The following is a 15,000-nucleotide window of genomic DNA, read 5'->3' as shown; positions in this document are numbered from 1 at the left end:
AGTTTCAGCCATGAACTGCAAGAAACGGGTTAAATGTAACAGTCACAAGTTCGTGACAATTACTTTTTGCAAGGACTGTTTTAATAAGGTGCACCTAGAGAGAAAATTGAAATTGGAAATTTTCAATTTTTGTGGCCCACTTCTAAATAAACTCTTTTCAGTTCTATTTTATTTAACTCCCAGATCCAAAGTTTAGCTTATATTGACTATTCATCAAAATGTAAACATAAATTTAAGACAAACGAAACTGAACTCACTGCTTTTTGCAATCTGCTCTACACTTCTCACATTCCACCGAAAGATTTTGATTTTCCAGCTGGAGTTTTAGGAGTTGCTCCCTAAGACATTTCTCATTGGTCTGAACAGCTGCCATTTCTTGACTCTTGGTATGTAAATCTTCTTTCAGCAGAAGGACTTCGTGTTCGTGAGTTTCACCCAGCTGTTTCTTCAGTATCTTTATTTCCTCTTCGTGCCTTTGTTTCTCTTGTGTCAGAGCTTCTTCCTTCACGCGCACCTCTGCTAACTGGCGTTGTAGATCCTTGCCTTGCTTAACAAGCTACACAGAAGGAAAAGGCATTTATCAGGAATGTCGCCACACATGTATTCGGAACAATTAAAAGAGAGGCTTGGAGCTCCCACAAAAACATTTTGTAAATGCATAGTTTAATTTATTGTGGAATATTGGCCAAATTTTCATAATAGAGTAAACATAAAATCTCCTAAAAGGAGGCATTGTTTTGGACACAGAATCACTTCAAAAGTTTCTTGGCTGAGTCATGAGAAAATGATAGTCTTAACTTTACAAGAAGAAAATTGGGAACAAAGATCACCCTATTCTTATGCTCTCTGAGCACCTAAAGGGGTAAGGATCCCCCTGGTACCTTGATTCTTAAAGCAGAAAAAGACAATAATTTTAATGTATAAATAATGAATGAATAAATACATAATTAAATAAAATTAAAATGTAATGTTTTACAACCAGAAAGAATCCACTTCCCAAGATAATGGAGCTTTAGTGAGAAAACCAACCAACAGAAATACCCAGGTAAAAACATGCATCGTAATTTCATCTTTATGACTAGGTACCTCACCATTAATTTTTTTTACTGACCGTCTGAGTGTAGGCCTTTTCCTTCTCAAGCAATGCGTTTTCTTTGTCTTGGATGTAATTATCTCTTTCTTGATACTTCCAGAGTTGTTTCTTTACTCTAAGATACTTCTCCTTCAGATCTGCATCTCCAAGCACCTCTTCTTGGCTTGGCTATTGATATCAACAACAAATGAATTAATATGTGATGCATATTTGGCATTTTAAATCATAAACAGTTAGCAACTATAAAATAATATACTTTAATCTTTTCATCCTTCAACGGACCCCCATTGACGAGTAAGATCACATGGTGTTAGACAGAGTAAAATCAATAACTGAAAAGTCAGTCTAAGGGAGCATTCATAAAAATTTGTTTGGGGGGGAGGGGGGGGGTGATGAGAAATTATCTACCACCTACAAAAATTGGAGGACCCCTTCTTGCTGCTTTAAACATTTTCAGGGACCCCCTTTTAGTACCCCCAAATTTGAGACACCCCAAACCAACCTCATGGCCACAATCCAATACATGCTGGGGCTGCAGAAGTCAGAAGAACGAGTGAAACAAATTAACGCAAAAATAGAAAAAAATGCTTCCAAAGAGCATAACGATCTACTTAAACGCAGTTAAAAGGCAAGGAAAACAAAGAATTTTAGTTTACATGTAGAAAGCAAGCTATCTCACTGGTACATGGCACAACCTAACAGGCATTCATGAACAAAAAGACCCCAGGCCTGGGTGAAAGGGTTAAAAGCAGAATCACATTCTCCTTCCACCGAAAAGCCTATCTGTTGAGACTACAATTATATTAATGCAAAAGACTGAGGCCAAAAGGTCACATTTACATTACTGCAGAGAAAATCAACACCAAGAAACTAAAAATACAGTGTATATTCATCAAGACAAACTATTTCCATGGAAAAAAAATATCACACAGCAGTATGAAGGTCCAAATCTTAAGTCTCATACATATAGAACAAAAAAATTGCTACATGAAATCTTACTGGAAATACTTAAAAGAGGCGCCCATTCAAATATGTACCCCAGACAGCAAAATTACGACAAAGGGAAGGTAAACCAGACCACGTAAAAGGGAGTGGTATAGGCCTGTCAACCCCATTTTACACACTTGAATATTATATTAATTTTTGTTAATTGTGTTTACATTGGCTAACAACAATTTTTGTTTTCATTGTTTAAGGTACCCCCCCCCCCCCCCTTGAAAGTGTTTTTATTTTTCAAACACCCCCCTTTTGACCTCAATTTTTTTTTTTGGAGAACCCCCCCCCCCCCCCCCCCCCCTCCTTCCCCAATTGGCAGGAAACAGTTTTATTGTTAGATGTCATGTGACCTCAAAGTAACCTATGAGAGCGCGTGCTGCTGGGGGAAAAAACTCAGCTATATAACAATTTTGTTTATTTAACCCTTTAACTCCCAGTGGGCATCTAAGGATTTTACTTTGTCTAACGCCAGATGATTTTACCAGTCAATGTGAGGCCCCTCAGGGCCTTACAGGGTCACGTGGATGTAGAGGTTGTTAACCCATTGACTCCTGAACTGCCCCCACCCTCACCCCCATGGTGTTAGACAGAGTAAAATCTATTATGTCTCACTCTAAGAAGTCAATGGGTTAAGCATCCCAAGAAAGCTACACAATAGGACACAGGGTGTCACAAAAAAGTTAACCTTAACAATTACTGTTTGTTGCAAAAGAGGAGGCCTGAGAGCTGCACAAGAGACAATGTTTGAGTGGGTTTTTCAACAAACAATGTTTGTTCTAATACCCATTTATTGAAGCACTGGGGACTAAACTGATGAGGGTTTACTTCCACGAGATTAGACCAAAAGGAAAATTACACTTCTGGTAGCCGCTATGTGGGCCAAGAATGGTGTTGGGGCAAAGTACCACAGCCAGATGTAATTAGCTGGGATTTGATAGTGCTGAGAGAGGAAAACCAGAATACGAGGAGAAAACCCTCCCAACGGGGATGAAAAAAGAATTGAGGGGGATTGGAAAGGCTAGAATAACAGACATAACACATTAAATGATAACAGCAAGTACTGGTCTGGTTGGATATTGCTGTAGCGCAAGAACCAGCGAAAGTAGAGTGGATAGGCACAAATACAACAACAAAAATTAATGAACTTGTTGTATGCTCTATCACCTTGTCCTCTGAGGTTGGTGTGTGCATTTCTTCAGCCTTTGCTTTGTAGGTATCTCTTTCTTGCATGAGATCATCCAGTTGTTTTTGAAACTCTAATTTCTCTGTTTCCATCTGTTGCCTTAGTTTGCCAACTTCATCCCCGAGTTTTGCTTGAGAAGCGAGAAGTTTGTTGACAGCTTCTTGGGCCACCTTCTCTTTATCCTTATAGTTTTGAAGCAGTTGCTCCATTTGTTCAATCTCCTCATTCTCAGCACTTTCCTGAATAGAAATAATTTTACGAAATGATAAGTTCTACATGTAGGTTTCACACATGATGCAAAGAGATTTTACTTTTTCTATTATTATTCATTGTACCTGCGACTCAAAATTTCAAGAAGTCAACAAAATTTTGTTTAATTAAAGCAGGTTTGAGAGAGTCACCCAGTGGGTAAACTTTTTCAAAACCTTATACACCTTATTTCAAAATCATGGCACCATTTTAGTATTCTTTTGTTTGACTGCAAAACTGGCCGCCTCAGCCTTGTTCGAGGAAAGACTAAAGAATACTAAAATGGTGGCCATTTTGGAACAAGGTGTATGGACATGGTTATGCCTAATTATTACACAGTCTCAATACATTACTAAACATTTGGCAAGACCATTCATCTTTGAATTCCAGGAAAATTGCTAATAACTAAAAAAAATGCAAATTGTCTCAATCTGCTTCAGACACTTTTAATTGAATTGAAGAAAATGGTGGCAAAAAGGTGGGCCAAAAACACAGGTCACATTCCACAGGTCAAGCCAAACGTTTCCCTTAGCCCTGAAACAACATTTTTGTAGAGTGATTAGGGCTAGAAGACACTTTTGGTGTTGTTTATTTGTCTGTAGCACAGTGACATGTACTGGTACCCTGACCTGTGGAATGTGACCTGTGTTTTAGACGTGCTGGGGGCAAAATCTACCTACAGTTATGGGAAATTTCTGGTTCTCTTTCAGGGATTGACATTTTGGAAAATGACTGAAATACAGACAAAAGTCACTTTTCCTGGTGCCCTTAACATTTAGTAACAAAACGTTTGCTAGTTTAGTTTATAAGCTAAAAAGTTTACTCACCCTTCGCTGTGCTTCTTCCTTCTCTCGAAACAGAGCATTTTCCCTGGCTACAATCTCTACTTCTCTCTTCTCAAACATCAAAACCTGATGTTTCAGCTCAGTGTATTTTTTATTCATTTCTGTGTCTTCTCCCTTCCCAAAAGCATCTTCTGCCCTTGCCTTTAAGAAAGCAACAATGAAATAATGAATTATTATTTCTTGTGCTGTCAAGATTCATAATAATATTATTTGTCATTTACAAAGTTAAATTTACATTAAAGTGACAGTCACAAAAAGATTCTTCATTAAAGATTATACTTAAAATAGACTCTGCAGCTGTGACGTTTATATTTCAGGGTTGATTATATTTTATTTCATAGACATTGTGTACATACAGTACCACCTCAATGGGCTCAATACTTAAACAGTTGTGTTATATGTTAGCAAGTCATGGCGCTGGCAAAAGATACCATGACCAGTAATGCAGCTTTTATACATGCATTCTTTCAAGGAAACCAAGGGCAAACAAGGCCAAAAAATATAGAGCACTTTTGTTTTGTCTATTGTTTCATCACACGCAAAAATTCAGCTACATGAACTTTTGAGCAAAATTGAAAAACACCCTAAAAGCCATTCAGGACGTTTTTCTCAGAGTATTCCTTTGATTGCCTATTAAAATTGAAGTGGATCCATGCCATCAGATGTCAAACTCAACAGTGCAGGCCAAAAAAATATTCATTATTGCTGCCTTAGCTGCTTTGTTATGTTTCTAGCTAAGAGATTCACATTAAAATTATCAAGGAGCATTAAAAATATTCCCTCAATAACTTAATAACTTAAGTATGGGATTTGACTTTAAGCTTTTCTTTCACATTCTTCAATGTACTATCCACCCCCACCCTCCCCCCCCCCCCCCACCTTTTCAAAATCTCCTTCTCTCTATTTCCACTGATTCAAAAAAATGTTTTTTTTGATTTTAATTGTACTTCCCATATCTTTGGCAATTTTAACTTAACATTACACATTCAAAATACCCTTTTTCTTTGTGGCATCCCATGCAGGAACCCCCTAAAAATGTTCATTGATCTGGAATTGATGTTTTGAGGAAATGCACAATGGAGATAAATAAGTTGGTTATACCAGTGTAAGATCAGTAATCTAAACAAACAAAACCATGCACATCCAATTTTAGTCAAGAATGCACCTTTAGATGGACATCTCAGAATCACAGAAAGATTTAAAATTATTGTCCTAACCTTTGCTGCCTCAAGATGTGTTTGAAGTGCATCCAACTCTTTTTTGTAAGAATCCCTCTCGTGAGTCAAATTAAAGATTTCCTCATTGAGCTTTTTGATGTCTGCACCTTCCTGTTCAACATGTTGGGTTGTTTCACTTGAAGTATGATTAGCTTGTAACACTGCTCCTTCTACCTTGGAGCGTTCCTGTTTATAGTAATCAAGCCAGCATTATTTTCAATTATAATTATTTTGTCATTTGTAAAAAAAAGTTTTACCATTTTTGCCACAAACATTTGCTTTTTATGTGAAGATACCAGTACCCTTTTATGTGAAGATACCGGTACATTACGTTAGCAAAACTACCCCAGTGCTCATCTGACCAACAAACAAAGTGTATTTCTAATGTCATATCATAAACTGATCTGCAGCTGTGTTTTCAAAGAACTTTTTCTATGCAAATATAATTAGTTGTGATGTCATACAAAGAATCTGTAAGACTCATGCTACATGTGTGCAACACATAAGAGGAAAGGAAAGGAAAGGACCTTTATTTTAAGTGTCTAGTCTTCTAGCCCTGGAGCACTAATTGGGGACTCTGTAAACTGAAATCAAAAAAGTTAACGCAAATCAAATCAAATCAAATGTTGGGAGTACTCGGAGAAAAACCTCTCGGTGCAGAGTAGACAACCAAAAAACTCAACCCATATATGACGCCAAATAAAAAGTAAAAGTGAAGTGGTGCATTTATATAGCGCCTTTATCACAAACGTCTCAAAGGCGCTTTACAATGATCAATTTACCCCCAGCAGACTGGAAGCATATACAGGTGCAAATGGCAGCCGCTTCTAATCAGTCCATCCATGCTGGTACTCATTTTATCGACCTCGGAAGGATGGAAAGCTGAGTGAACTTTAGCGGGAAGAAGGTCGCCAAATATTCCACTCTTGGCAGAACCGGGAATGGAACCCGGGACCTTAGGGTTGGAAGGCAGAGATCTTACCACTGCCCCAACCCCTCCGCCAACCCCTCCGCTCTAAATCTGGGAATCAAACCCAGGCCATTTTGGTGGGAGGTGAGTGCTCTCACAACTGAACCATAAAAATGAACACTTTGACCAAAAATCTTAGAATTTTACTTTATGAAAAGATAAATTACATTATTAATGCAAAATATTTGATTATGTGCCCTTTAAGAATATAGGTTTTGTTCAACAATAATTGGCCCAAGACATGCATGATAAATAACAATTGATTATTATTAATAACTAATTTGTCCCCTTGTATCATTCTCCTGAAAATCTCCTAACCTACACTGTAATTATGTTCCCACCAATTGAAGGTGACATCTACTTTGTTTGTTCTTAGCTGGCTACTTAGTGTACAGCATTTTCTTTATCAAATGCTACCTATTTACAGGCGAAAAAATGCCAAACATTGTACTGGAAGGTAATTAATAATTTTTTAACACATATGACTGATGTACTAATATTTTTTATTTATTATGAAGGTGGGACAGACCCTGTTAAAAAAAAAAATTGTAGAAGATGATGATAATAATAATAATAATAATAATAATAATAATAATAATAATAATAACAATACCTTAATGAGCTCATCCACAAGTTCATCAACCCTCTTCTTAAATTCCGCTCTCTCTTCTTTCACAGAATCTAGCTCCTCTTTCAGTGTTTTTAGTGACTCAGTCTGCTTTTGAAGCTGACAAGAAATCTCTGTCACCTGTCCTGATTCAACAACAGCAGCATTGTCTAAGGTCTTTATCTGCTCTAGTTCAGCAAGATGCTTCCTGACCAATTTGTGTTCCTCCTCCAAATTCTGATACTGCTGTTGAATCTGCTCTTTTTCAATCGTTATCTTCTGCAGATCCACAAGCAGTATTTCTTTGTCTGTTTCCAGTTTGCTGTATCTGCTCTGCATTGATTCCATGCTGGTTTGATCTGATGATGGTATTAAAGAGCCCATGGATACCAGTGTTTCACGTTCATCACCCTCTATGGTGCTCTACAAACAAAGAAAAATTTTATCCTTGGTTAATTTTCAACAAACTAGGTCATTTTTGTTCCAACCTACATGTAGCTACATGTAGGTCAACTTCTTTCAACCTAGGTCACTTTGGGGCACGTAAAAAACAGGTCGCAGGTCATTGGTCATTGTTTCACCAATACAGAAACAACCATAACCGTTTACAAATGCTACATGCAACATTAGGCCTAAAAACTTTTGTTTAGGCCTAAGGTTAGCTTAGCGAACATTTAGGATACTTTCTGTATTGCTAAAACAATGATGGGTGACCTGTGTTTTGAACCTGCCCCAAATTGAACTACAGTAGGTTGAAACAACTTGATCTCATAAGGTTGACACAAAATGACCTAGTTTGGTTGCAAATTAATTGCAATGAATGAAATGGTAATTGTTAATACTGGTACATGTAAGTGAAACGAAGAGTTGATTTCTTTAAATGGTGACTTAAGGATAAATTAATAATCTTTTGCTTACTTTTACTCTACAGTCAGTAATCAGTAAGAAGCACCTGTGAAGGATTTCTGCACATGATGATGCCAAAAGGTTTTCTTTGTTTATTCACATCCTTTTAGCTCAATTTTTAGGTAAAGTGCCTAGTTTCATTCTAATCTTCTTGAGAGAACATCTAGGGTTGGTCGTTTCCAAGTATAACGACCAAATTGCACTTTCCATTAAAAGATTACATGTACATCTTCAAAGCTTGGTGCCAAGGCCTTATCTTCCCTCCTCACTCAATTTCGCATGAACTAGACCTGTCTGGCACAGGAATTCCAAAAATTCCATTCCGATCAGAAAATCAGGAGTATCTCTGGAGGCACGCCACATTTTTGAAATGGATTTTATGGAAAATGACTGTTCCATTTGACATTTAACCTAATCACTCCAATTTGGTGCCTTAGGATGTCCCCAGTTGAAAAGTAAAATTGTCTGGCTTTAGTCAGAGTGAAATCTCTTAATTAACCCATTAACTCCTGGGGGTTCCCCATTGAGGAATAAAGTTGTGTGGCGTTAGACAGAATGAAACCTCTTAAGTCTCCCTCCCAGGAGTCAATGGGTTAAGGAAGAATGCACCAACAATTTCAGTCCTAGCAGTGTGGTGGGACAATAGTATTGTCACCTGAGCCTAGTTTAAAGGCCTAGCTCCCATGAGTCTCCTACAGCTAAGCTGAACATTTTTGTACAGACAATCCCTGGTTCAACTCCCCAGCTTGCAAAATGATAGCAAACTAGTCTGTCTTTGACCAAAAGGATTCTTCAATCTCTTATAGTCATTTCTACAATTAATGTATGATATTTGTTTCAGTGTCTCCCAAAAGTCTGTCTTGAAATGGGACATTACTAAACAACGAAACAACGAAACGAAGCACCAAAACACCATGTACGACCCCACCATACAATGAATACTAACCGACAAAGGTTGGATTTGAGATTAAACATCGTCTTAGGCCCAAGAAGTTATTGCTCCTAACTTCAGTCTTAATCTGAATCCCAATCTTAATCTCAATGAATTAGGAGCAATAACGTTTTAGGCCTAATTAGGCCTAAAACGATATTTAATCTCAAATCCAAACTTTGTCGCTTAGTATTCAATGTGTGGTGGGGACATACATAACTGTACATGGTGTTTTAGCGTTTCGTTTGGCTGTTTCCGTGTTCCGCTGTTTCATGGTTTAGTAATGCCCCTCGAAATGGGACTGGTTAACCCATTGACCCCTTGGAATGCGACTTACCAGATTTTACTCTAATGCCAGACAATTTTACTCCTCAACTGGGGGCGTCCTGGAGCACCTGAGAGGTCTGACAACTCATCCTACCTTTTCAGCCTCGTGAAGTGATGTTCTCAAGCAAGAGATATGCTCTTGCATCTTGCTGTTGTTTATCTCCAGCATTGCCTTTTCACCCTCGAGTCTTTTGATTTCCTGGTTCAGAGATTGGAATTGTTTGGGAGTGCTTGGTTTAACTTCAGAGGAAGAGTGACTCAGCTTCTCTCCCTTGAATTTCTTAACCTGCTTCTCCAGTTGCTGATTTTTGATTTGTTCACTTTTAAGCTCTGCTTTTAAACTTTGATTCTTCTCTTGCAGTTTTTTTACCACTTCTTTTGCTTGATCGTAGCCTTTACACAATGTTTCATAGGCCTGCTTTTGGTTTTTCTGCATACCTGCTAGATCTTGAAAATATTTCTACAGCAGGGCATGATAAAAATAAAAATGATATTACACTGTACATAACGACAATAACAGCGATAATAATTATTGCAGTAGTAGTACTGTAGTAGTAATAATAATAATAATAATAATAATAATAATAATAATAATAATAACAACAATAACAATCTCCTGGGATTCAGCTTGGGTGTTTCGGATGCAAGTTCACTGAGCAAAAGAATACTTAAATGACAAAACTCTGCGAATTTGGTATGGCTATAGAGCTGTATGGGAGTCTTCTTGCAGTTTGGTGGTGCTTGTCCTAATTGGCTGACTTAGCTGTGTTTCATGTACCTCGTATGACAAAGACCCTTAAATGTCCAAGAGAAAATCTCTCATCTTACTGTCATCTCACTAGCTTTAAAAATTAACTTGCGTTAATGGCTGATTGCACAATGATGAGGTTAGTTGAGCAGAGTGGACTACGAGATTGGGGGTCAGTGCTACCCAGTTGCCAATCCTACCATTTAGGGAACTGTAAATGTTGGCCATTTAACAAATTAAAAGTGGCTCACCGTTGGCTGTTACACTCTTATCGATAACAATATTCGTCTTCATAGTGGTCAAAATGTTGTGGACTCACGCAGTGCAGATCCAAATTATTATTTGACTAAGTATACAACTGTGTTGCTCTCTCCAAATTTGGAGATGTACATTGTGTATCTGTTGTGATTCAAAATTTTTCTTGGTTTAAAATTTGTCGATTACAAGGTGTTACGTTTATACAAATGTTGGCTGTGTAGCACTTATATGTCAACAGAACTAACTATGAAAGGGTGATGTGAAGTGCTATTTTCTACCCATGTAAACATGCGAGCGTTAGCCCTACTCAAGGAAATGGGCCCACTCAAGGACAGAGAAAAACTCTGATCAGGGTGGGAATTGAACCCACGACCTTCAGGTTAGACACCGCTGCTCATGGGTTCAAATCATGTTGCAGCCACCTTACAGGAGTCTCTAAGAAACAATAATTTGCTTAAATAATAACTATGGTCCAGATAAGTGACAGATCACTTCACTCTTTCAAAACTGTTGTTGCTAGATGTTCTTTGAAACCATACATGTCATCTAGTAATAAGTAAGATAACATTGACGTCACCTATAGAGTGTTTTCACTCGCATGATCAGTAACCTTGCTTTTCCACCGAAACAAAAGTAAACGTTTGCATGATAATAGAGCTCAATTCCCCGGGGGATTAGTTGGGTACACCAACATGGCCGCCGTGATGCAACATGAAAACACGCTATTCTCATTAATGTGCCAACCAGAGCCTCATTGGCTGTCAAAACAAAGTATCTTTTGTTCCTGTGATTGGCACATTTGAATAACAAAAGCCATGTTTGTAAACATGTATGTGCCCTACAATACATGTAACTATTATTATACTTTTCCTCTGTTTTGGTTGATAAAAGGATAGTAATGACATTGATCAATGTTAGTTTATTTAAAATTCTTTGAATCAATTCCTTATCTAAAATTATTTTTCTTTGAACTTCCAAAAATATGGAGATTGATGACAATGGATCCAGTCAATAACAAAAACGTAAAAGCACAATCCATGCATCCCATTGGTATCGATCAATAAATTTTTGTTATCATTACAGATTGTCACAGTTTCATCATCTTCTGTATGCAATAAAGCAGGCAGCGTAGTCCAGTGATGGAAACTACTGGGTCACCGCGCAACGGTGGCTCAGTTGGTTGAGCATCGGGCTGTCATGCGGGAGTTCGTGAGTTCGACTCCGCCGGCCGGACCAACACTCAGGGTCTTAAAATAACTGAGGAGAAAGTGCTGCCTTACTTTGTAATTACATCCGCAAATGGTTAAGACTTTCAAGTCTTCTCGGATAAATACTATAAACCGTAGACCCCGTCTCACAACCCTTCAATGTTCACAACCCAGTGGGACGTAAAAGAACCCACACACTATTTGTAAAGAGTAGAGCATGGAGCTCCCGGTGTTGTGATCAGGACTCATTTCATTAATTCATGTGCTGGGTGAGATCGCTAATGGATTGATAGCGGCTGCTACGGCGCCTTTGCATGTATGCTGATGTCCGATCTCACCCATAGATCCCTTGCTTGTAAAGCGCATTTGAATATGTTAATAGAAAATGCGCTATATATATTCATTACCATTAACTGTGTGTGGATCTACCCATTATAAATGAAGTTCTCTCCATATCTTTTTCTTGAAGGCATTCTGTTTTTGAGAACTAATAATTGTTAATAATAGCCTGCACCCTTAAGGTAATTCATTTTGTGATCTTACCTCAAGGAGTTTATTGTTTTCAACGAGCACACCTTTAAGTTCCTCGTTCTCTAGAGTCAGCCCTTGAACGCGTTGAATGAGGTCTTCATGAGAAGCACTTCCGGCTTCCACTGGACTTTCATTTTTAAGCTTCACCTCCTGCTTCTCTTCTCCATTCAGTTGCGAGACTTGTGCATTTTTATCCATGGACGAAGTTTTTTCCACTACGACAAAGCTACAGCTTCCTTCACTTGAGTGGGAACTGCTCAAACTCTGTGAGGGAGAAAGACTGCTTGAAGGCAAAGATGCTGTTGCTGCCATAATTGTCGAAGTAACTTGTGATCGGTGTAATCGATGATGACAGAATCAAACTTATCCAAATTTAAACTGATGATCTGCTGAAAATTTTAGCCCGTTGAAACGCGTTAAGATTGCTTTGAGGGATCACATGGCCCAGAAAACTTGAATACAAACAAGACGAGGAACAGTCGTCCGGAGACTCGTCGAGTAACAGTCTGGTCGGGAGGAACAAAATTCGGTTGTCTGCTACAACAGCTGGTGTCGCGGTTGACGAATTTGTTATCAGTAAGATTAAGGCAGAATGTCTCAGGTTCGCGAAGGGGTTGCCCACCAATGCAAAGAAAAAGCTTAAGTCGTCGCTCTCAAAAGCTCACATCAAAATTAATTCACAAACGCAGCAGATAGAGCAAGTAAAAGGTGTAAGTCCCGGATATTGCGGGGAATCCCCAGACCTTTTGAGCAACATGATGTCATTGAACGAATCACTCACTGAAAATAACATCAAGCGTGTCCCTGACCTTTTTGATCATTTCCAAGATCCTTGTGGGCTTTTGAACTCTCCAGAACTCTGAGAACTCGAAGCTGATTTTTGGATTATGGATGCGTGCAAAATGGGAAAACCATGGGACGAAAGCAAATGGTAGAACAGAGAAGGAATGGGGCGAGCGACTGAGACCTCCTCTGATCCGATTTATTTAAAAAAAATGACATTGACCTTTTAAACATTTATTTTGGTTTAATTTTCTTCTTATTATTATGTTTGAAATAACCCGTAAAACGGTGCATAAAGGACGCACCATCTTTCCCAGTCTTAGAGCAAACAAAACTACAGTAAATCCTCTGTGTCAGACACGTTTGATGGGGGGCTTAATAGAGAGAGGAGGTGGGGGGGAGGTTATTTAATTTAGCGAAACGCATTAACGCATTAATTACCAGTGACAAAAAAAGAAGAAGGAAGCGGACTAGGATTACGGTTCCCTACTTCGGGTTTTGGACCAGAGCAATGATTGTCTGATATCGAGATTTGAGTGATACAAGGTCTTTGCAACATTTTTATTTACTTGCGGGAACCAAGTCCGAACTTTCAGCACGTGAGTCCACCATACCAGATCAGTCCTCATGTCAATTGATACAGTCAATTAATAAGGTGGGAGGGGAGAGGAGGGCGCTTAAAAGAGAAGGGGGTTCAAAATAACTTTCTTCCTCTGAAAAGGGGAGGGAGGCTTATTGGCGAGCGGGCAGTGCAATCGCACTGTTCCTGGTTCAAGTCATGTTTGACTCTTTTATTTTTGGTTTTGTTGCTGTTGTTTGTTATTTATTTGTTTGAGCAGGTTGAAGTTTTGGCAGCTATTCAGCTGATGTGGACCTGCTATACCCACTCACTCATATACTCACAGAGGACAGCCACAACACCGGGAACTTCGTCCCCTACTCTTCTCGAATAGTGAATGGGTTCTTTAACGTCCCAGAGGGAACTAATGAACATGGAAGATATTTGTGAGACGGGGCCTACGGTTTCTAGTCCTTATCCGAGAAGACTTGCAAGTCTAACCATTTTCGGATGTAATTACAAAGGCAGCACTTTCTCCTCAGTTATTTTAAGACCCTGAGCGTTGGTCCGGCCGTAGTCGAACTCAAGACCTCCCGAATGGCAGCCCTGTGCTCAACTCATACATCTTCACGACTACTTAAATTGTTACATTAACGGAGGTGATATTTCGCTATGAAAAATCATATTTTCATTTCTACGTAGCCGTAGAATTGGTAGAATTTGGGTATTCCCATCGGAAATGCAGGATACAGTGGTTATCAGTTACACTCGCCTCTCAATGACATTTTTTCATATTTCGAAAATAAAATTTAGGCGGACGTCAATCAAATGTTTCCATGACGATACTCCTGTTCTTCTGGCGGCAGTTGAATTCGTCATGCAAATATTTTATTGACGTCCATCTGAATTTCCACTTTCGAAATATGAAAAAATGTCGTTGAGGGGCGTGTGTGACTGATAACCGCTGTAATATCAGTAGTGATTTGGGAAATAGGCCATTTTCGAAATATCAAATATTCAGCTTGATAGTGAGGCAGTGAGGACAAAAACAATACAAACATGTGGGAATGAATGTGAAAAATATTTATATATCATCCACTTTCCTTTGTCGTTGTCCTCACTGCGTCACTATCAAGCTGAATTTCAATATATCGAAAAAGGCCTATTGGGAAGGGGGCCGTCGCAAAACTGAGACATCAAAAGTCAAGATGGTTGAGAGCCTTTTTTTTCATTTTATATACAATGCAAAACTTGTAAAAAATCCTCTTTCCAAAAACTTCAAGGTTAGCAAAAAAAAAGTCATTTACAAGCTCATCATATCTCCAGTTTTCAGTGGCAGTTTGCAACTAAATTATTCATTGTTTTGGAACATCAAGCTATCACGATATAGCCTAATAATATATTGCTTGTATGTCAACAACGCATATAAAATCTTTGACTACACTGAAACTTCAAACTTTAACTACTACATCATTTAGCAAAAATGGATGTAAATACAAAATGATCGAACCGGAGATCTGTATCACCAGAGACATCCCCGCTTTCATCATTATCATTAAACATCATCGTCTCTCAATGCTCGTGTTAAA

The 15,000-nt window shown here is 38.5% G+C and overlaps 2 protein-coding genes across 2 annotated transcripts in view; both read right to left on the bottom strand.

The window, feature by feature from the left end:
- LOC138016726 (trichohyalin-like) overlaps window positions 1–15,000 on the bottom strand; it is a 105,662-nt gene that overhangs the window by 11,705 nt on the left and 78,957 nt on the right. Inside the window, exons 4-7 of the mRNA XM_068863916.1 lie at window positions 4,349–4,507; window positions 3,254–3,511; window positions 1,112–1,261; window positions 258–556 (exon numbers count right to left, since the gene is read on the bottom strand). Of these exons, the coding sequence (XP_068720017.1) occupies window positions 258–556; window positions 1,112–1,261; window positions 3,254–3,511; window positions 4,349–4,507 (866 nt within the window). The remainder of the gene's footprint in view (window positions 1–257; window positions 557–1,111; window positions 1,262–3,253; window positions 3,512–4,348; window positions 4,508–15,000) is intronic.
- Window positions 5,322–12,751, bottom strand: LOC138016727 (girdin-like). The gene is made up of 4 exons (XM_068863917.1): window positions 12,082–12,751; window positions 9,419–9,784; window positions 7,167–7,583; window positions 5,322–5,769 (listed from the first exon to the last, which is right to left on the bottom strand). Exons 1-4 carry the CDS (start codon window positions 12,379–12,381, stop codon window positions 5,353–5,355), a joined length of 1,500 nt encoding a protein of 499 aa, XP_068720018.1. The 5' UTR covers window positions 12,382–12,751; the 3' UTR covers window positions 5,322–5,352.

Source organism: Montipora capricornis, chromosome 9 (assembly GCF_036669925.1).
Source record: "Montipora capricornis isolate CH-2021 chromosome 9, ASM3666992v2, whole genome shotgun sequence".
NCBI lineage: Eukaryota > Metazoa > Cnidaria > Anthozoa > Scleractinia > Acroporidae > Montipora > Montipora capricornis.
Note: the sequence above shows the minus strand (reverse complement) of the source record. Positions and strands in the feature narration are given on the sequence as shown.